General features: G+C 46.1%; 2 protein-coding genes across 2 annotated transcripts in view; one reads left to right on the top strand and one right to left on the bottom strand.

Annotated features, from left to right (window-relative positions):
* LOC104157895 (group XIIB secretory phospholipase A2-like protein) overlaps nt 1-228 on the top strand; it is a gene marked incomplete at its 5' end in the record, with an annotated part of 4,622 nt that extends 4,394 nt beyond the window's left edge. The window contains one exon of the mRNA XM_009695418.1: nt 110-228. Within this exon, the coding sequence (XP_009693720.1) occupies nt 110-228 (119 nt within the window). The remainder of the gene's footprint in view (nt 1-109) is intronic.
* A 5,176-nt stretch (nt 229-5,404) lies between these two features.
* On the bottom strand, nt 5,405-20,549 carry LOC104157896 (oncoprotein-induced transcript 3 protein-like; the record flags this gene model as incomplete). The annotated part of the gene is made up of 6 exons (XM_009695419.1): nt 5,405-5,590; nt 7,073-7,172; nt 11,365-11,780; nt 12,433-12,593; nt 17,349-17,471; nt 20,427-20,549. Coding segments are annotated over 6 exons (1,109 nt in total), but the record flags the coding sequence as incomplete, so codon positions are not given.
* Nucleotides 20,550-23,608: the final 3,059 nt, after the last annotated feature.

Genomic DNA, 23,608 nt, shown 5'->3' on the forward strand with positions numbered 1-23,608 from the left:
CAAACACCACCCAACTCAGTGCAGGGCTCAGGCTAGGGTGCTTCCACCCAGCCCTCAGATGTCGCGGCGTGCCTGTTGCTTACCTGTCTGATCTTCTGCTTCTCCACAGCTTGTGAGTCCGTCGCAGACGCAGTGTTCAACGCCGTCTGGACCCTGGGCTGCCGGCCCTTCATGAACAGCCAAAGGAGCGCCTGCATTTGCAACGAGGAAGAACGAGATGAATTGTGAGGAACAGCAGCTGCCCGGCCTCCATGAGCCTGCTGCCAAGTGTCCCCTCTCTGATACCACACTTCAGCACAGTGATTTCTATCAGCCCTCTGGCCTAGCAGGGGATGGGGGGACCTGGGCCAAGCAATACACATCAACTACAGGTTTTGGGCAGAGGGCTGCGAATGGGGAGACAGCCTGTGAATACAGGGCAGCGATGCCTGCTGTCAGCCACAGATGCAGTTCAACACCCCTACCCCTTTCCAAGTCCATCAGCCTGAATGATCTGATGCCAATTTTCTCTACAAATGGATCAGGAGAGGCAAGCAGGATGCAGCGCTGGTTATAAACAAGGGGCTTTACTTGTTTGTTTGCCTTAGACACGCATGTATTAGCTCCCCCTGCCCCTTAATTCTCTAATTTGCAGTGCAAGCCATTAGGTTTCTGCAAGCCCTGAAAATCCCAGTCCATGGACTCACTATTTACATTTTTCCACCGCTGGTGACAGACCAAAGAAGAGGGGTAATATTGCTTTCAGTATGTCGCTCACACCCATCCCTGACATTTTCCATCTTATCATTACACACCCTGACAACCCTGCTTATTTAAATACCTGGTGGATCCTAAAACCATTTGAAACATCTGGGGATCTGGTAAGCACAAGAAGGACTTCAAGTGTTTGTGATAGAGGCGCAATTCATATTTGGGCCAAAAGCCCATCACATCCGAGACGTGAAATCACAGCACTCTCTCAAAGGAGAGGAAGCCGCTTTTCTTTTGCAGTGTCATCCAGATCTATTTAATTATTTTCCTCCTATATCATTTAACAAAGCTTTTCCCTTAAGATCTTTTTTTTTTTTACACAAAATGGGTATCCACCTCCACCTTTTGCATGAGGGAAATGGGAGGCTCACAGTTGCCTTGGATGAGCTCTTCAAAATCCTGAAGGCTTACCTGTCAGGTGTCAGGGCTTACCTGCTACCTCTGTAGGGCAGAGACACTGCCAGCTGAAAAGCGATCAGCAGCCTCAGACGGCATTCATTCTAAAACATGGTTATTACTTCCATCTGGTATCGGGAGTTTTTATTGCATGCAAAATTAGAATTTAAAGTGGTATTTGGAATTTCATCTACATATAACATTTCCAGACAGATTTCATCTGTGTTTCTTGTTGAAAGGAAGTTGCTGCTGAACTCGCGTTCCACGCCACACAAATACTTCGGCATCTTCTGCAAATGTATTTATGGTTATGTTCTTCCATCTGCTACAGAAAAGTTAAGGCTACAAGGGTGATTTAACAAGAACGGAAAGAGTCTGTCTTAGTTACTTTTCTTCTAGTTTCTGTTTAAATGTATGCATGGAGCTATAAATTATTTAAACCCTGTATTCCTGTTCTTGCCAGTCATCTTTGCTTTACAGTGAACAGCAATGAGACATTCATCTGGCCCCAAACAGACTGAAACAACAAAAGCCCACCGGTGTTGAGACCAGGAAAATGGAAGTGACTCCATGAGGTGTACTGGAATATCTTCCATTAAGGAGGACCTTAATTTACACCGATCAGATGCAATGACAACCTTTCCTAGCTTTGCTAATGCCACTGGAGAGTGAATATTGCATTGCCAAGGTTCATCGCAGCATGTGTCTATCAGAGCATGAGGCTGGACAGACAATCTTGATTATCCGGTCTAAGAAACACATATTTTTGGCTAGGAATGGGAAGGAAATGTTTCTCGTTCCAGACACTTCCCAAACTTTGTACCTGTTGCCAGTTTTAGATGTGAGCGTACTATTATGATTAAATGTCAAAAAAAAAAATAATCCATCTTGTCTACACTCAATAGCCAACTGGCTGGCAAATGTCTTAAAGCATTTTATAGTTCAAGTGCTATGAGATTAAAGCCAGGCCAAGCAGCTGACGACAGATAATGATATACACTAGAGAAATTGAAGGGTTCTGAACAAATCTCTCTATCCAGACACTGATGTGTTGGAGAGACCACTAATTTAAATCGTAATTTCTTCATGCTTTCAGACCACCATTCATCCCAAAACACTACAGACTGCTGCATTTAGGGCAGCTACTGAATAAGCGCATTTTTCACTACAAAGTTAAGATGTGGTAATCTGAAAAATCCCATGAGCAGCTCTACAAGGAAACTTTTGAACCTTCAAGTGGTGGCAGTGACTCAAGAAAACCAGCAGATAATCCTGCATAGGAGAAAACCAGTGCACAAACTACAGTAAAACTTCTGCAGCCAAACTAAAAATCGCTTCCCCTGCGTGTCACTCCTTCTACCCAGTGGTGTACAGCCACTGAAGGAGCGGATCGTGGGACTCCCCAGGTCAATACACAAACCTTGGGTCGTCTTCACTTCCACCCTGCCCTGAAGAGGAAGACGACACTGTGCTCATCCGATGGCTTCCTGTCGACTTTGTGCATTGGCGAGTCTTGCTGGCATCCAAGTCATTTGGTCAGCGTGCCCTCTCCTAGTAATGGTCCCCCCAACAGCAATCTCTAAGTTTCTCCTGAGGACATGAAAGCAGGGATGAGGACAACAGGTAACAGGTGTTTACTCCCAGATATCCAATGTTCAAACATTCGCTTTAAATCCTAAGAGAGAATGAGGCGGCACCAGCCAGAACACCAACCGCACACGTTGGGGAACATGGAGGCAGCTCGGACTTTGAACTATAGTTGGCAGTGCTGGCCGGGCCTTCGGGAGCACCGGTCGGGTAGGCTGCCTTCTTGCACACGCAGTGCCCTCTTGTGCAGTGCGTTTTGCTTCCAAGCTGTGGTGTGGCAAATTAAATTAAACAGACGAATCCCTTGGCTCTCAGATGAGTTTGGCCTTTGATTTCATGTCCAGGGTGTAATGCTGACAAAGATGATGGATGGAAACAAGAAGCAAACTGGAGAGAGCTAAAAGACTTTGAAAAATGGTTTTGTTTGTGTCTAGGAGCCATGCCCTCCATGTCAGAGGAGGGATGGCCACAAGGCAGTGGCAGATCGTAGACCTACTATCCTGCTTGCAGGGGCAAACTAAACACCTTCCCAGACCGCTCCATTCTCATGGCCACACAGACTAGTGTTTCCTCCCCATTACTCTTCCAGATTATTTAACTAAAAAGCTGCAGAGCAGAAAGGCTGCTTCGTATGAATTTGTCAGGAAGAACCGAATAATGTGCACAGTAACTGAAATAAGCCGGGAAACGAACCTCTTCCTCCACCGCTCCCCCACATCCCTTTCACACGAACAAAACCCACCAGTTGCCTCTCCAGAAGGCACCAGCTAATTAATTTCATTTCCCAGCTCTTGTTTTATCAACACAAGCATATTTAGCAGGGGCTGCCTGAACAAAGAAGTGATAGCGGGGAATTGCCCGTGTGGTCCTAATGCAGCCGTGAATCAGCAGAACCAGGAGAGGCACAGCAATGCAGGAAGGAGGCTTTTTAATTTCTTTTTCTTTCACATAGGGTTAGATAACACATGAAAAGTGTCTTTCCACTTACACCTACTTATCATCATGGAAACATTTTCATTTATTCTAACGCAGACACGTGCACAGACATATTCCCAAATTGGAAAAGCAGCCTTGAAGCCATTTAGAAAAATCATGAAAGTCCCAGCCCATCAAATGCCCATTCTTCACTGGACTCTCACTCACTAGAAGAAATAAATCCATGAAACAAAATATTGCTGAGGTGATTTGTGACTCCCTTCTAAATGGTCCCTTCAAACGGACTCCCCATCCATTTGAGAGCAGCAACAAATTTTGGCCTTGGCAGCAATTTGGCCGCTTCCAACTGAAAAAGAAGGGGGACTTCCAGCACACCTCCAAACACACAGAGCTGCACACTGTGAAGCTTCTTGCAGAAAGCCTCATGAACACGCTGCCGTGCCACAGCCAACGGTGGAGATGGATCCTTCCTCTCTCACCCTCCAAGCCCTGCCTCACCTACTTTGTCCTTCACTGCTAGCTGTGCCTCCTTCCTTTCACCCCACGTTTCTAATCCTTCACCACACAGCGCTCCTGCTCCTGAACAAAGCCCAGAGGAACCCAAGCTGATCATCGGTTATATTTTCTTTGGAAGGAGCTTGACAGCCCAAAGGGATTCCTGACAATCACAATGCCGCCACCGTCACCAGTAATTGTGTCCCTAGCCAGCTCTCATCCGCCAGGAGACTGCAAATGCACACAGTCACTCAAACAACACCGCCGTGTCTCCTGTCACCAGCCCCACTGGGGACAACCCTGTCCCGACAACTACCCACATTACAAATGATTGCTATAAATACTTCATGTATGCTCCTCTAATCCCTTTGTCGGAGCCACAGCCTCTCTAGATCAGGGTAATGCATTACAGCTTTCAAACAAAGACTTGGTAGCAGCACGCTTGGGCGGGGGAGTGTTTATAGATGTTTAATGATCTTTTTCTTACAATCAAGGTGCTATAGGACTTATGAAAGGCACCACATTTTTGGTGGGGGCAGAAGAGGGAGAAAAACAATGATACAGTAAACATAAGAGGAAACATTGTTAAACTGCATGCAATTATCAAAAGACACACACAAAAAGTTTTATTAAATACCTTTTACTATTTAAAAATAACATTTAAATGTGCCTGTGATAGATCTGAGCTTTAGCTGCCTGTAATGACAACTGTTTTATAGCTCCAAGGAACTTATGCATTATGAGATACAATATTTTTATACACATTTTTATTAACGGTCATCTGAAATCTCAGCACACCTGAAAGCTTCAGCATCATTCACAGAACTGGATAGCAAACCTGTTCAGCTACAATCCTATTTGTATTGTCTGATGAAAGAAGGGCTAGGATAACATTTGTTTAGTCCAGGACCAACAGTCCTGCGGAGCTGGCAGGCAGATACAGGGAAAGACAAAGTTGGGCAACGCTTCAGGCCTGCAAGGCAATAGGGACCCTTCAACCGAAGGGTTGTTGGGAAGAAACACAGGTAAAACCAAACTGTTCTGCAGTCCGGGTTGCACTCGGAGGGCTGCCTCGTGTGCCCAACATACTTCACAAATAATCATCATGCGGTTAGGGAAACAAGTCCTGAGGTTCAAGTGGGGTTTTACCAACTATCTCCTGTTTCTCAAACAACCATGAAAGAAGGCACTGATAAGGAAGGTCAGTCTCAAGTGGAGATGCTGTTCCAGTGGGTGGGTGTTAGTCATCAAAGTTGATTCTGATGGGGCCGCCTGTCAGGATGTGGTTTGCTACGTGATCAGATTCCTCCTCCTCTTCTTCCTCTGTCTCAGCCGACCTGCGCACCCGTCTCCGGCAGCCCTGGGCGCAGCGAGAGCTCTCGTCCAGCGCCCCACAGACGAGGATGCGGCAATGCAAGAATACCTCCTGGAAGGTGATGAGACAGCAGGCCAAGTCAACGCGCAGCTCTGGGAATCAGCCTGGCAGTGCTGCCAGCTCTCACTGAGCACGAGCGACACCATTCCCACAGCACAGCCATTTCTGTCCCCGCATCCACAAGGTCCATGTCCACCATCGCCATCCACAGCCAAACAGGCTGCTCCATCTGTTTTCTTATGTGCCAGGAGAGGGCACGTTTTCCAGAGTGCCTGGCTGAGATCTCAGAGCTTGGCGTCTGTCTGTTAGCCAAGGGCGAGAGGGAATATGAAGGCGTGAAATGATGCTCCAGAGAAAGGGATGAAAATGCCAGGAATAAGCTTGGAGGAGCTCGCGTGGACTGGTAGGAGCTGCACGGTAGGAAGCAGGCCAAGAACGCATGAAGCCTCAACAAGGAGATGGACTGATAGAAACGTGCAAGAGAATTTGACGTGAGCCGAGAAAACATCAAGCTAGGAGACCAAGGGGCAGAGGAGGAAAACGCAGGTTGATGAGGGGCTAAGACTGGTAGTTGAGGGGAGAAGGAGAAGACCAAGGGCAGGGAGACAGCTGCCTTTTCTTTCTGCACAGTAAAGGTAAACAGTGACAGGATTGCTGCTCCCTGCCCTCTAAATGACAAGGAGAATAAGCAAGATCCCCGCAAGCAGCAGTAGGGAAGCAAATACTTGTGAATGTTTGGTCAATGGTGAAGTTTGAAGCAAAATCCATTGCACAGGCTGGTAGGATGCAGGTTGGAGGTAGCAGTGGTAATCAGACGGCCAAGCGAAATTTCTGAATTTTGAAAGATCTCATCCATTTTAACCCTATTGAGACTCTCCAGGAACTGCAGTGGCAGTTTTATGCCTTTTGGAGCAAGCAGCATTGGCTGAGCATAACAGTGACTGAAAGACCTCATTTCTTCTAGCATAGAAAAGGAAGGCTAGTTGCATTAGGAAAATGGCATTATCCTTCAACTGTCCTCCCAGTTCAAAGCTTCTGCCCCAGAGTGCCACCAGCTTGGATGGCCTGGTTTCATATGGAATTAAACAGTATGACGGCCTTGTATCTGGAAACCTGGCATCTGTACTCACAAGAGCTAGAGAAGACATAAGGTTGAAGAGATTCAAAACTATAGACTGTTTTTTTTTAAAGACAGGACACTGCGTAATGTGCCTGGTGACTGGGAATACTTTTCTCGCCCACCATACGAGGGTCCACTAAGACTGCCCTGGAAGCAACAATGATTTTAGCCTATGGCATTGATGTTCCACAACTGCCCTTTATATTTTATTTAATTTTAGTTGTTTTTATCACTCTCTCCTAAAGCACCTGTGTCAGGCTGCTGAAAGACACAACTGCTGGAACAGGCACAGCAGCATCTGCCTTGGGCCAGCCATTCCTCCCCCTTGCACTCCAATAGAGCCAACTCTGTGCTGAGACTCCTCAGTCAGATGGGAGCTGATGCAATATCCAAGAGGTGCGTTTTGAGCTTACCTTGTTGTCTTTGCCCACAAACTTGAACACAGGAACCTGGAAATGCTTGGCAAGATGGTCCTTTGACGTGTACTGCTTCACCGAATCGTCAGAAACGCAGCTGAGGAAAGCAGAGGGATAGGCTTTAAATGCGTTTCCCAGAAATGGAAAAAGAAAGAGAAAAAAAACCATCCCAGCCTATTTAACCAGAGAAAGGAAAGGAGGGCTTGGCGCTCTCAAGCTAAGCTACCATCCATGTTACTTCCTCTCTGGCCACAGGAGAAAATTCGGGAATGATGGGGAAAAACAACAGCGATGATAATAGCATCTCCAGACAAAGAACAGCTCAGCAGCAGAGAGCTGGCAGGATGCGGTCCAGGCCCCTCGGCAGAGGGACTGCCAGCGAGCTGCAGGCAAGTTTGTCCTCGTTTCACCTTCCTGTGCAACAGTCTGCAGTGATCAACAGAACTGTTATACAGTATATAAAGTATCCTGTACTTTCTGTATACACATATATATATGCACATAAATCATGCTTAAAATGAAGAATCCTGTATCCACATTACTAAAATATCACAGATGATGAAAACCACAAAAATCCAGATTTACTTTGCTTTACACATCATTTACATTTTTCTTCTTGCTGGATTTGGTTGGACAACTCAAATTCACTACACTAAAATCCGTAATTTCAATTTCCACATCACTAGCACTATACGATCACGCGAGAGGTCACAGAACTGCAAGAAAATAAGCTACTTTAATAAAAGTTACATTCTAAGTGCAGTCTATCTATAGACTATTACAGCCTATTGAGAGTTTGACAGAGAAACAGCAAGACAAAAAGCTATGGTGACTTGATACCTTTAGCTTCCATTTCTACACTAGAAATATGTAAGGCATTGTCAGAAACGCTGACGTTTGACACGTTCAATTATCAAACAGCAGCAAACCCCACATCTATATGTAGCTCTGCTTTCACTAGGGCGTGTGTTTGGAAATCTCTACGCTCTTCGGCTGACTCGGGTCCGTGGGCGGCAGCCTACCGCAATCCCTCCCAGAATTGCCCTTCTGCTGCGTGCATTAGAGCAGCGGATGTTCAGGGGAGCACTAAGCATCGGACTGATCTGAGCGTTATTTTCACCACCATGTATTTCTGTAGCTTTTCTCAGCCAGTGGAGGTCACGGTCTGAAGGGATATCCCTATCTGCAGCGCTTGTCTAGTTAACTTGCCTGGGAGGCAAACAGAAAAAACTATCCAAGGGGAACTAATAAATTAACATTGTTTGTCTAGAAAAATTGACATAGATTCCTCCCCCTTGAGACCAAACACTAGATGTTACTGAGTGGTTTAGGATAAAATTGCTTTTAAAAGTAGCATTCCTGAAGGCATCTGATTGTAAAGAATGACAGTTAAAGACTTTTCCTAAGTGACTGGCCAAGCTTTGGGGCCATAAAGTCAACTCAGGCAGGTGCTCATTTATGAGCATTCCTGGACACAGGCGGAAACTAACTCCTAAATCCCAGGTTCTCCAAAGGTTCTCCACACTGGTGTCAGGAAACCTACTAGTTTGTGGCTAGGGAGAGGGAAAATGGAAGAACAACAAGGAGGAACCAGGGATACATGGAGCCCCTGCCACGTCCCTAAGTACATCTTATGGAGGGTTCTGACAAATGCAATGCGGCACGACAAAAAGAGCTCAGAAACCTCCCGAGCCACGGGGTCAAGCCCTTTTGCATTGTGCGTGGGGCCATAGCACATTCTCCTAGGAAACCTCCAGACTCTGCTTCCCACCTTGGAGAGGTGAGCACAGGTATGGAAGGAAAATGGCTGATCCTAGTCAGGATATGGGGAAAAGAACCCTTTCCTGTACATAATGAGCGTAAGGTCAGGGGAGCAGAGAGCGGCTGTGCCATGGGAGCTGTGCTCTGACTCTCTTACTGGCAGGTTGCAAGGTAGAAAGGAGGGCTTGGAGAATAAAATAACCACCTGAGCCTGCAAACAAGGGGCAGTCTGAGGCGTAACAAGATGACCCTCGCAATGGAACTACCTTAACCACATCACACTCAGGTAAATCACAGCTCCTGACCACATCAGATTACAACTGATTGCCCTGAGTGACATGACCTCGCTCTGGATGCCCCAGAGAGCTTCAGTGTTTATCCCCCTGTGCAGTCAGTCAATGCCTTTTATTTATTTTTGGTTTGAGAAAGAGAAAGAACAAGATCAGAAGCCGGAAAGCTGCTTCGGGGCTGGTTCGCTGGGCTAGCAGCAGTATAGGGTATTACAGAGACAGCGGGGAGGGATGTGGGAAAATCCCGATTTCCAGCATGGTCACCACGTCAGCACAGGTAGAAGGTTGAGGAGTCCCACAGAACGCAGCTCCCACCTCTTGCCAACTGGAGATCGGGGGGGAATTACCAGGGAAGAAAGCAGGAGAGGGAATTTTCCCATCTCTCAGTCTAAGGTATACCCCCTCAAATTTAAACAGTGTTTCCCTCTGGAAGCTGCAGTTAACTCCTGCAGGTCTGACCCTACATAATCAAACTGATTTGAAAAACTCATCTTTATTGCCTTGGGCTTTTGGGGCTAGGTTGATGGAAGGAAACTGGGTTATTACAGAACTGTTTGAAGCAGGGACAAATCAGCAGTGAATTCAGCTAATTTAACTTTTTAATTGCTGCAAGCACACAGAGACAAGGAACTGCAGTTAGTTTGATAGCACATCATTAGCCTTTGGTCTAAACCAGCGGCTCAATCTCAATCCAGCACAGCCCACGGGGGCTGGCATGTCTGGGGACATGGGGGCCTGCGGTGACCTCCGAGGAGCAGAGCAGGCTGGAGGAGCCTCCAGCCCACTTTTCCCTTCCGTGAAGTTTTAATGCCCTCTGCAGGACAACAGTACCAAAGGGGCTGCTGGTGCCGTAAATCCTCCCACTAGTGCTGCGGTGAATTCAAGAGATGACATTTTCTGCCTTTGCCCTTCTCTATTCGGCTCAGGTTTTGGCCACTGTTTTGAATCCCATCGTTTTCACTCACTGTGAGAAATGAAAGAATGTTTGGAGCCTTGACCCTGTGAAGGGTCCACAGGAAGAGCCAAGCCAAGGAGTCAATAAATCAATCCTTCCATTACAAATCTGCTCACAAACCCCAGAAATGTCAGGCACAGAAGGACTGCAGCCTAGGATGGAGGGAGAGCAAGCTAATGCCGAAACCTTGATCAGAAGGAAATGAAAACAGTATTTTTGTGTACTGTACCCCACAGGATCCCTTTGCTACAAGACAATCACACAGGACTTGTCATCACCAGCTGTAACGGTGGATGATTGAGCCTGGCAGCTGAGGAAACAATTGTTGTCCTCATTAGATGGTTTGGCAGACAGAATACAGGACTTAATATGAGCACGGTCCCTTGACTGTTGGGCTATGACAACTGGGTATGTTGTAGATATTACTTTGGCTGGACTTTCCTCCCTAGAGGATAGCAGACTGGTTCCCAACTGTGATGTTTCCACAGCGTTGTCTGGTTAAGCTGCTAGGCACCGCTGGATGCAAACACTCCACAGTACCATTGTGCCGTGGTACTGTCACATCAGCATCCAAACAAGTTTCTGAAAACAGGGATCATCTTTAGGAGCCACAGCAGAGCCCACAGCAATGCTCCCCAAACCTCTGACACAAAACCCATGACAGCAAACCCACAGATCCAGCCCGAGGTTTTTACTAGCATATCCTGGAAAAAATCGCTACCCCCAAATGCCTCAGAAAATTACAGCCAAACTGAGGGACGCAAAGCTTACTGCACTGACAGGCGTCAGGGAGAGAGAGCAAAGCAAGGGGAGCTCCAACCAGGACCAGAGTTTTCTGGCTCATGCTATAATAAGGCCATTATGGGAAAATTAAGAAACTTGCTCCAGTTGCTGCGGCAGCTGCGTGGCAGTGGCATGCAGCCATCGGGGAGTTCTGCCGATTGGTTTGGCACTCTGCAGGTTGGCAGAGAGAGGATATCAGGAAGGGTATCTTTTCTACAGAAGCCAACTCCATTATCCACAAGGCTAGTTACAGGGAAATACGTCCTGTAAAGGCTGCACTTGGAGTAACGTGCCTCCCACTGTTTCTCCCAATCACGTTTGATGGGATGGTGGTTTCAGCTTGATGGCTGGAAGGCCTGGCTGCTGGTGACTGCTAGGAACACAACAGATAGGCTGCCGTGGAGAAATAGTAGCGTTTCCTGCATCACACGGGCAATGCAACTTAGCCCCACTGTCAATTCCCATCTAATAGCCAACAAGAGAGGGAACAGTGAACTCACCCATCTTGAATCAGGTAGTACTTCAGGATCTCGTCGATTTTTGAGGTGGGAGTGGCAAAGCAGCTCTCTACCAGTGTCTCTAGTCCATTGACATGTACCAAGGGTTCAATCCCAAAGTACAGAGAGTCCCGAAGCTTGAGGGTGGGAAGAGCACCCCTGTAGGGTTCATCAAAGTCTTTGTCTTTGAAGATCTCAAGAGTGAAGGGAAAGATGCCCTGGTTGCGGCTCATGATTTCCAAGGGAGAGTTCTTGAGGTTGGGCACATAACCCTCAGAGATGGTGTACCGGCGTGGGAACTCACAGGTGACTGGGATCAGCAGCTTGCTGGTGCGGACAATGATGTCCCCGTTGCTTCCTGGAGTCTGCTTTGGCAAGCCAGTCACCAGATTGGTGGCAATGATTTTATCGTTTATTACCTGCAGCAAAGACAGGAGTTTAAGAGAAAGGGGAGATCATTGAGAAAGACCTCTCCAAGTTCAGACTAGCAGCTGAGTTGACCTTGTTCAGGAAACTCAGACATAAACTAGCCACTGAACGTACAGCTTATGAATTTATATGCTGCAACCAGAATGATGTTCATCCTTATCTACGAACTAAGTGGCTCTATCAGTTTGCTGTCAACTTCGATGCACTGTACTCCTGCATGAAGCAGAGGAATTTACTTCCAGTTGATACCCATCTGCTAAGATGAGCTCTCTGATTCCTGACCAGTTGCCAGTATAACCTTTGAAATGTTACTGGGGGACCAGATTCTGTCTCAACAGGAGGATGATGAGTGACACCACTTGCACTTTCCGCACCGGAATGATGGTGAAGCCGCCTCTGTGAAGCTCTAGGTGAGCAGAAAGCAGTACCCATGCTGACAGACGTATACCACTGGAGAGGAGATGGGACAAGCTCTCCCAAATTCGGGATGCCACCCCGGGTCTAGTCTGAGGCCAGCTGCACGGTAACACAGGAAACTGCTCTGATGGTACAGCTAAATCAACTTTAGTCCCCAAGTAAGCCACAGCCAAGTCCCCAAATCCGAGAGATCCCAAGAGGCAGGACAGCAACTGGTATACATACATCTACAACAGTGCCGCAGGACTTCAAGGAGAAATGGATGTTGACGTGAGTGCCATTGGATACTCCTTTGCATGAAGTGTTGATGAGGGAAAGGTCCAGGCCTCCAACCAGGTCCTTTGGGATGTTCACCTCGATAGAGCTGGACTTGCACAGCACTGGAACTACAAGAAAAATCCCCAGAATAACAGCCTGCTCTACAAATCTACCAGGGAGCTGGGGAAGGGCTATACCAATTATTATTGGGCAAAAAAAGAGGGCTCATATGCTGCATTTAAGATTACTATCTTACCATAGCAATCTACCTATCTACATTCCTACCTACACAACACAAACCTCCTGAGCTACCACTGCCCAAGTTCTCTTGGCACAGTGGTGCCAGAAAAGATGATGAAGATGACTGCTACACATGCAGCAGAAACTTAGCTGTGCAGTATTTCCAGTTATACTTAATACTCAGCACAGGTTTGACTGATATCTCTGGCACCGCTATGTCTTGGGAAGAGTCTTTCCCAGATACGGATATCAAATTCACAACATCCCAGGCAAAGCCATTTTTTAAGACCCTTAATCAGGTTTTACATCAAACTCAGAACATGTCAAAACGAGGCACAGTAATCCCATATAGATGCCAAGCTAAAATGGAAGCACCCCAAAATGCCATAATAATATTCCTATAAGCAATAAACCTAGCTCTGACAAACACACACAATTAGCTCACTCATTCCACCTCCTTCCAACCTTTGAATTTTAATACAGATCTCCATTGTGAACTTTTTTTAATTAAAATTCCATTACATAAGAAGTGGTAGAAAATGCAGAGATAGGATAAAATGAAAAAGGAAAGAAGAGGGAATAAGCTTCAATAAAAAGGTAATTGCTATATATATTCCTTGGGTGTATACGTATCTATTCAGTTAAATACAGGACAAGCATACTGATGCATATATTCTGGTGCCTTCTCAGCCAGAAAAACAACCCTTCAGCAGAATTTCTGTTTATCATGCTTTAAAATTATATGACAAAACCTTTTGCAAATATACCAGCTGCTCGAGCTTTTTCCAAAAATTAATTACAGTCCCAATCCTTGACATTCCTACGATCTGCTTTCCCTTAATTTCAATCATGAATTATATAATCTGGGATTCTGGATCTTGGATACAAGACACACTGCTAAAACATATCTTTTATCCCCCTTAAAAAAATTCTCCTGTCCCAGCTAAAGTATTTGTAACAGCTATTGTCTACCTGCAGAGCGTATTTTTTTAATTACAAGTTGATCTTTTCAAGGTGATATGCTAAAACGTATGCAGTGTGCCCAAAGCAATACGCTCTCATAATGACATTGCTGGGTTAGAATAGAAAGTTAAAGAACTAAGAATTACCTTAACTTTTCCTCCATCCGCAGTAGAAGGCATGCGGGAATAACCGAGCATGTCAAATGCCAAAGCTCACAAGGAGACAAAAGGGACTTTGAAAACAGAGTGCAATGCAGACAGAGATGAACATCCTTTGGAGAACTGATTGGGTCAATTTGGATTTAAAGCTTCGCTGTTCTAGTGACTCCTTGATGATTAAGTAAATGTATTGCTTTTATAAAGGTGTAATTCAGGGCGGGACAGTTTGGATCCCAATTGCAATTCTCCAAAGTTCAGGACCAATTTGGTTCAGGCTCTCTCTGTTTCTAAATGTCTTTGATTGGCATAAAGGGGAAGAAAGAGGAGACACCCATTTAACCTCTGCTCTGGCACTGCAGGAGTTGCCTTTGTGCACTCCACCACCTGGGCACAGAAACAAGTGAATGAAACCTGTGAGCAGATCCACTTTTGCTTCAAGCCAACTCACTGCTATTTGGGAAAACACTCTGGCAAACTCCTTTATACCAACCATCTCAAAGCAACTGGTAATGTAATTCAAAGCACTGTAGATATCTGTACACAGAAGAGTAATCTATATTGAAAACAGCGTACCGGTTCAGTTTAACAGCGGTGCTGCAAGCAGAGAGACTGTGTGCGTTGGTGCAATTCAGCATGGAGCAAGCCTGGTTCCCCCAAGACAGACTGCCAGCAACAGCATCGTAGGGGGAGCTGAAAAGGAGCTGGCGAGGTAGCCGTGACCGTAAGCAGACATGTTATTGCAGGGCAAGCAATGAGGTCTCGACTGCCAGGACTGAGATGCTGAGCAGAAATGAGATATCCTGGGTGCCAAGGAATCCACTTTTATTCATGACTTCTTGCATCCATTCAGAGAGCTGTGTTTTCCTGACCTGCTGTCAGCATCCATCTCTTGCATCCCTGCCCTGGGCTCAGCCCAGCCTGTGAGGCTCCCAAGAGCCTCACCCAGTTTTTGCAGTCAAACATTTCGGTTCTTCACCCTCATACACCACAGAGCATCTGTAAGTACTGGGAAAGCCTTCCCGTTACCGCTTTAAACTCTGCTTTGCCCCAGTGCCTGCAAGTACCCTGAGCCTTGTTAGGAAGCTTCGGTGGCGAGTCGAATGCTCATTTTGCTGTCTGCTGGTGTTGGCACCACATGTTCCTTGTCCCATCTGTGCCTCCTTCCTTGGCCTTTCAAAGCATAGCTGCTTGGAGAAGAGGTAACCTTTTTGCCCAGACTGCTCAGTAGAAGAGGCTGTCTGGTGCTGGGGAGCCCTGAACCACTGCTCCAAACACAAATAAACTACACCATTATATCCGGCTTAGCTGCACACAAGGCTTGGGGCATGGGAGAGGGGAGAAAAGCATTTCACCACCACACTTCAGAAAGAGGTGGGGTACTAGGATGGTCCGCAAAATTCCAAGTATTTCGTTAGCTGGTATCTTTGTATGAAAATTGTAGCCAAGACTGTGATTTCTGTGGAAGATTATTAATGTTTGTTCTGAATGTAGAGACAGTGCAGAGGAGGGCTGACAGGTTGCAGATCCAATTGCTTCAGGCAGCTGTGCCTGCCCTGCACTGTTAACTGTACCACTCTAAACCTGATTAGATGCCATAAAAAATTGTGTCATCCAGTTCCAGGTATATTCTGTCATATCTGCAGACCACTGCATGAGGACATAAATTCATGAAACGCAAAAGAACATCGCTTTGAGATGCCGTATCCCGAACCCCGGCTTGGCAGTGCTGCTGCTCTCATTAGCAGCCTCAAAAGGAAAAACACTGGCTGGGAAATACGTGGCCTTCTAACCCTGCTAGGATTGCCTCAGGGAGCCAGGATTGAAGAACATTGCCCTTTTCTGGCTTGTATCCATCAATCAGACCTTCAATCAGTACATACAATCACAGCTCTTGGAAATTCCCACCTCCTCCTCCCTACCTGGCTCTGCTGGAGCAGTAAGCACTACTGAATCCAAAGTGTGCAGTGTTCACCCCCAAAACAGTGCCCTGCATTTCTAAAAAGCTTAAAAAGCAGAAGTTACATCAAGTAGAACCATTCCAACTTCCTCTCTGAGGCATACCTGCCCTGTTGATCACCATGAAGCCTGGACCTGTTTCTCAACTGATGTCTGGGCACTTTGTAACACATTAGACTACAGGAGATTCTGAGCACACCAGGTAACACCAGCTCATTAGTACTATCTAAAGCCCAAGTGAATTAGTCCATGACAGGCTCCCTTTTAAGGCATCTTAGATCCTGCCCTGGTTATGGCCTGAGTCCAGCCCATTCGCAAATTCCCATGGAAATGTCTGAAAGCAACCACACAGGTTCTTCATGGGCCCACCAAGGCAGAAGGCAAGCATAGAGCTATGGGGTCTGTCTCTGCCAGGGCAGTAGTGTACCTTCTCCAGCTTTGTGCTGAGCCTGACAGGTCTGAGAAGCGGTCAGGCAAGTCAGATGAGACCCACCAGAGAGCATTACCTCTGCCTGCCTTTCACAGGCCCATGTAGCTCTCGTCAACATGCAGTTTTGACTGAATGTCCCTTCAGCAGCAGATCACAGTAGATATCTCTGTCAGGCACACAGGCTGCTCGATGCTTTCAGCACCTCAGGGACTCATCAAGCTGTGGGATTATGAGACTCAGAAGAATCCTGGGTGCAAGTCCTGGATTGTAAGAAGTCATTGCACGAGGAGCTACAGATCCTCTGCTTAACTCTCAATGCCCTCAGGAACTTCTCCCTGATCCTCTGCTCCCTGCTGAAGAGCTAAATTGACCCCTGGGAGCCTGGATGTATTTGCAAAGGAAATCTCACTCAGTTCTTGCAAGTCTAAACTGGAAATATGTTTATTCCATGTGCATGCTATAGGTGCAAGTGAGTTGGCAAGAAGGAATCCCTGCCTGCAGGAACGGAGTAAAGTTCAGATGGAAGGTCTTCCAAGGATAACGTTGCCCTTGCCTCTGCGCAGCAGAAAGAACAGTCAACTATCAGAGGCCATCTTGGGCATTTTTCCAAGGGACAGCAGAAACACATAGTATCAGAACGAGTGCCCTGCTTCAAGGCGTAACAGGAATGCTTACTGGAATGGCTACCGAGACACTTGGGCAAAAAAAAGGCCTCTCTCTTTAATCCCACTCTTGGAAGGGACCGAACCACTTTAGCTGAAATTTTCAAAGCCCAGTTTGAAGCATGGAAAATTTCAGTTCTAATAGCATAAATTTGTCAAAGGCATACACAGTTGAAGAAGAACAATATAATGGGAGATGTTAAGCAATCTTAATTGTAAGTGAACACTGCCAAAATGGCCTGTGATCCAAGATGCACCCAGCTGGGTCCTATGTCTCTGTTCTCCTGCCTGGTAAAAAGAGCAACGTCTCCAGGCTCTCAGTTTTGGACGATCTGTCATTAACAACAAAGCTCCATTAACCAAACTGGAAAAGACAGACTAAGAGAACACAACAAAACCAAGAAGAAAAGTTCCCTCAGACATACTTTTGGCATCCAGGGGACAGAGGCTGTCAAGGAGATTTTGTTGACCTACCTTGGCAAGTGTGGTTGTCTTCTGACAGAACAAGTCCCCTTGGACATTCACATTGGTATGTGTCTTCCACTTCAATACAGGTATGGCTGCAGCCTCCGTTGTTATTGTGACAGCCTTCGATTTCTGCAAAAGAAAGGAAAATCGGCACACCCTGCTCCTCAGGCAGCTGTGTGGCAGCTATGCAGACCCGAACAATATACTCCTGGCTGACTAACAAACAGTATGACTAACACAGAGCTCGAAGGCAACAGCACGGTGAGAGCTTGCTTCCAAGAAAATGTGGTGGAAATCTATTTTTAATTGTTCAATTTCCTGCGTTTGTCATTTCACCATGAAGTTAACAAGGAATTCTGTGAAAAAATTTACCAAATTAAATCACATGTTATAACTCACACACATAAGAAAGCTGAACTGGCAATCTTCAGCTTGGCCCTTTCTAACTTCTGAGACATCCTCTTAAACTAAAGTTTTATGTTGTTTCTTACTTCAAAAAGGTGCCAGGAAAATCTTCTTAAAACTTCTACTATGTGGAACCATACTCACTCCCTTAATCATCACCAGAATTAAAGCCCTGAGATTTGCAGGGGAGGTCTCCTCTCGGAGACGACAGACTCGCAGGTAGCCAGCTCCTGTTCCCATCAGGGAACACGAGAGAGAAGATGATGTGCTCTTTTGCCTGTGGGTTTCCCAGCTGTGATGGAGGTGGGTGTATTGGATTCCTGCATTCCCTTTGTAGCCTGAGGATGAAACTTTGCTTGCAGGAGTTTGTTCAGCAGGAATTTTGTGAGTGTGTGAGTTTTAGGCTTAGAGGTTGGCTGCCCTGAGGTGCATTATCACAGGGACAGAACAACACAAGTTCACAGTGTAAGGTCGATTCCCCTCCTAATTTTCCCCCATTCTAAAGTGCAGAGGAGAGAGGGCAGCACAGCTAATTGGAGGATTTGTCATGTCTGTTCTTAAATCTTTTCCGTTCAGGTGAAGCAATTCTCTGAGGACCTGAGCTTGTGTAAAACATAATCCTAGCCACTACCACTGCAGAAAAAGAGCCTAAAAGGTCATCCAAATACATTCTGAAGACTTGAAAATCTAAGGCAAGTGAGGCCATTTCCAGTTGTTGTTGGCTTTCTATTATAAAGAAAATAACTGTATCATGATTTAAAAAACAAACATACAAAAAAACCCCAAAACATTCACGCCTTGATTTTTTTTAACCCTTTGGGACGAATACTGCCTGATGTTCTCAGTAAAACAACAGTACATATAATATAAACAAATCGTAAACACAAACTATTTCTCCCTAAGCCTGCCATCAGAAATGACTGTGTGGTTTTCACTGAAATGTAAAGAAAAAAATGGAAATCCCATACTCAATCCTACACATTGCATGGAAAACAACAGCCTGAACACTCCACGTGAGCCAAAGTAATGGGTAAAGCATTATAATGGAAATTTTGAGATACTCTTAACCGTCCTCAGCCTTACCAGCTCACGTAATCAAGCTAAATCTCTTGCATTTGTTCTTTTAAGCAACAGCTGTGAGAAGGCTTGTAAGTAAATCACATACTCTAATGGCTCACAAAGCTGAGGGCACATCTTCAGAAATAAAACTCACTAACAAGATTGTAAAAATCCCCAGCAACAGTGTTAAACTCGTGAAAAGCACTATCCTTCTTACAGAAGGGGAAATTAAATGATATATCAAAGGCCCTAAAACCCAACTTTGGGAACAGAAGAGACAAATGAGTTTCCAAGCACAGACTATTCCAAGCCCTGTTAGAAGAGTGCAGTGCTCAGGAATAAAAACTGCTGTGTAGCACAGCCGGATTATGTGACACCCCACCAGTTCAGTGCTGGATGTGGAAGGGACGAAGCCCACAGACCAGTTTCAGCCCCACACAACTTAACAAGTACTTAAGGAACACTCTGCACAGCGGCTTTCCCCAGGGAAGTGTCATTGTCCGGATGAGTGATGTTTTATTAACAGAGCTGAGAGGGGAGATTTTCACAGGAGTGAGATGAAATGTGCTTTGGTATCAAACAGGGGGAAAACAGGGACAAAAACTGCAGCTTGGAGCCATCTGTTAATGAAACACAAAGAAGGGTGGAGTCCAGCCTGAAAATACAATGGCAATCCCTCTCTCCCTTGACCAGGGATGTCTGCCACACAGCAGCTAAAGTAAGGCTACATACAGGCTGCAGATGTACTCAGTTCTGGCAATCGGGTAGCTCAAAAGCGAGGCACATCTGTCACTACTATTCCTATCTGAGGCCCCACAGTATCTGTGGCCGTACAACACGGCAGCAACTGCCTGTGAGGGAGCACAGTGCTCTTCACAGCCGACCACAGAAAACATCAGGCACAAGTCAATTTTTGCTGGGTTTTCATATTTCTGCTCAAAGATGTTTGTACATTGGTAGTGACAACAGATCAAACCTACAATTTGGTCTTTAAGCCCCTGCTAAGCTACCAGTCTAAACTCATCATGGGTTTTCAACCTGGCTGTGCCACCACTGGGAAGTCACTGTAGCAGCTGCACACAACAAAGCTCACAACTAACCACTTATGAAAAACAAAGCAGCCCTAATCTCAAATCTAGCTTCTGTTTACAGACTGGCACCCCCTCTCTTCAATCGCTGTCCTGGGAGGCTAAGTGATCCTCATGCTCCAGCCTAACGCTATGTCATTACTCCATACCTAATGCCAGCTGTCATAAACCAGTAATGCTATATCTGCCCCACACAACTATCATACAAATCTCTAGGGCCAAATCCCAGCATCTCCAGCAGTAACTAGTTCTGTCTGGACAACCAATCTTCCAGATCCACTGCTGCCTCTCCCCCCATGGAGATAAATACAAGCAATTTTGTCACAGAAATGAACAAGGCAGGGAGAACAACAAGGAGACTCCTCCCTGCTTGATTGGAAGGGTATTTCAAGTAACAACCCCACTGGCAAGCACAGAAGTGATATGAGTGACATTTAATCCCAGCTGCAAGGAGGCAAGAGAGAACTAGTGCTGCAAGGGAAGGGGAATGATTTATATCATTTCCAGGAGACTCTGACAGCTGAAACCTTACCTTCACAGGTTTTCCCATCACTTCCCAGCGTGCGCCCGATCCCACACTCACAGCGGTAGGAGTTCTTCAGGTTAACACAAAATTCGCTGCAGCCTCCGTTGTTCTGCTCACATTCATTCTCATCTGAAAAAAAAAACAACCAAAATAAAACACTGTCATAACATGCCACCTGGTAAACACAGAGCTGGCAAAAAGGGGCTGCTACATGGGAGTGTTAGTGAGATCGTGGACTGGCTTTTCTGGCCTCATGACCTGGATGAATAACCCCACTAAATGCTAAAGACCACTGTCTACTGACAGTAGCAGAGTGTTTTGCTGTGCTGTGTCTACCTCAGGAACAAAGCAGACCTGGAGGGAACGACCGCATGGACACAGCAGCCATTTCAGAGTGAAGATGGACACACTCCCCCTGGGAAACTTCTGAACTGGTCCCACACACTGGGGAGTTCATGTTTTCATTTATCTTCTCATCCAAAACTACTTTCCACTCACAAAGACATTAAAATGGTGTTAACATGACTTCACTGCATGGTAAAACCAGGTGAATATCAGAATTGGTCAAAAATAAACCCTATCTATTTTTGTAACACACCTGCTACTGCTACATGTGGCCAACTGTCTTACAGCATTTTTAAATGATTCACCCCTTATTTCAAAGTAAACACATAAGAATGAAAAACAGCTGTAAACATACAAACAAAGCTGAAATCAACCCAAAATGTTTTAATGAACCCCATGAAGCCTTCCCAAGAAAAGTCACGTCATGAGAAACTTCATTATTTCATCTTCTTGCCCCAGCTCTGGCAGCTCCCTGCCCTGGACAGCTGAGGTGTTTTTGCAGAAGAGAAACGTCAACTCACTGTGGTGAGACCTAACCTGGGCACTGCTGCCGCACAGCCCATCACAACCATCAGCTGCTCAGACACTCTGTACTGAAAATGAGACAAAGAGCTCAGTTCTGAGCTACTCCCTCTGGGGACTCTGCTCCTCACTGCCCCACGATGGCCCACTCTGCTCTGCTCCTCTGCAGCCTTCCACAGAGGTGTGGTTCCTACATTTCCACCTCAGAAGAAAGAGAAGTGCCTGAGCTGGCATCCCACACCTTCTGGAGTGGACTCTGGATAAAGGCTGCAGAATAACCTTGTAATAGGCCTGGACTGAGTTTTTATAACCTAAAGCAATATACCCATGAAGAGCACCTGTGTCATGTTGCAGTGCTGGCTGCGTTCAGCTCTAGATTAGAGCCCTCCAGGATGTTGAGAGTATTTATTGAGGAAAAAGTACAGCAGATGCTTTTGAAACTCTTCGTAAAGCTCTGAAAACTCCTCCTAATACTCTGTTTCAAAGGCTAAAGTTCCTTTATATCTCTCCCTTTTTTTTTTTTTTTGAAAGGTACTTTGTTCTCCGAGATTCTCATCCTTCAACCTGACTTAATCTTTGTGTGCAAAAAGTGAATCAAATAGAGAGGAAGGAACAGTCATTGCTATTGCTGAGCAACAAAACTAACGATTTCTTGTAGGCAGGCCAGAATGCTGAAGTAATCAATCAAAGCTGACATGGGGTTTCACCAAAATAGCCTAGAAGTTACCATTTACTAGATGTCAGAAGTTTAAAACCAAGAAAAGAAAAAAAAAGAAAAATACCATTTTAAGAGATAGGTCAGAGATGAGCTGTCTTAGGTATATGCGGTCCCACACATAGACAGGACCCACAGCTTGCAGCTGGTGGTAGCCTCTCCTTCCACAAGCGATGTGAATCAAATATTTTTAGCCAAAGAAATGGCTGGTACCCTGCTACGGGAGGCAGGAAGCATGTCCAGGAGACTCACACAGACACACACGACAAGCTCCACACTTCCCCTTCTGACAATAAAACTAAAGTTGCTTAAAAACAGAGGGTGAAGAGGGAAAAGGCTACTGGCAAAGGCACAGAGATGCTGTTAGAAGGTCCTAGAGCTTGGCTTGGTCAAGTGCTGTACCCAGCAATTCACCCTGCTGGTCCTCCGAGTTCTACACCACACAGCAGATCTGTCCCTGCTCTTCCACACCAGTGACAACCAGCACTTCTGGGACACAGGTTGGTTTGCTTGAGACTGGACTGGGAGAGCACTGAACTGATTTTAACCATGGCTTAGTACAACATGGATCCAGGTATTCAAGAGGTCAAAGGCAATGCACTGAGCTGGTGGATCCACGATAGAAAGTGTAAGGCCTAATCTAACCCCTAAGGAAGTTTGCAAATGAAAATATAACTTGGGATCAGCAGTTCTACTCTGGGATTCAAAGCATATAATGTACTGAAGAGAAGTCAGCCTAGCACAGGGAGGTTTAGACAGAGCTGCTTAGCATTACTGCAGCATCTTCAGCTCCCCTCTTAGGGTGAGCTGGGAAAGGAAGACTATTCTCCATGTAGAAAAGGCATAGGAAAGGCAAATACAGATTTGTTTGGTTTCTCCAGAAGGCCGGCACACTTGCTCTCAGAGATGTGATTGTGCAATTACTCAGCACAACAGAAAGTCATTAGAAAGATGAGTGAGCCCTACAACAAGAGAGGCTGCAGCTAAGTGAACCAGTGTGATTATTACAGCTGAGATGTTGTGCCATCTGGTTCGGATGAAGAGAAGCAGCAGTGCAGAAATCCTGCCCGGCCTGGCCATGGGGGGATGAAGGCAGCTGCAGCACACGCAGCCAGGCTCAGGGCTCCTGCGTGCCTCCCTGCTGCAGGAAATCCTTCCCTGTGAGCCTGCCACACGTTTATTGAGTGCTGGTGCTTGTCAAGGGCACTTCTGTGACTGGAAGTCTTGCACAGCAGCTGCCAATAAATGCTTTTAATTAGCTCAGAGAGCTCAGTCAGCCACTCGGCTGCAGAGATATGGAGCAGCTTAAGCAAAACCTTTCTGCAGAATCAGTGTGAGCAAGTGTAAGTCTGCAGCAGGGCCAGGCTGCTCTCCCCACAGATCATAATGACTGTGGCCCCTACCTGGATGCCCACAGATACGAAGAGTGTGAAGAAAGAAACCACCCACGCCTGCTTTGTCAGCTGTAGTCCTTATGAAAGAAATTAACCTGCCATGCAGCCTCCTGGGCCACCTCTGCTTTAAACTTCATCACCAAATCAAGCCACAAAGACAAAGATGAGATCCCACTTCCCCCAAACACTAGCACCCCTTCCTCCTTCTGCGT

The sequence above is a fragment of the Cariama cristata genome, unplaced genomic scaffold (assembly GCF_000690535.1).
Source record: "Cariama cristata isolate BGI_N322 unplaced genomic scaffold, ASM69053v1 scaffold40342, whole genome shotgun sequence".
Taxonomy (NCBI): domain Eukaryota; kingdom Metazoa; phylum Chordata; class Aves; order Cariamiformes; family Cariamidae; genus Cariama; species Cariama cristata.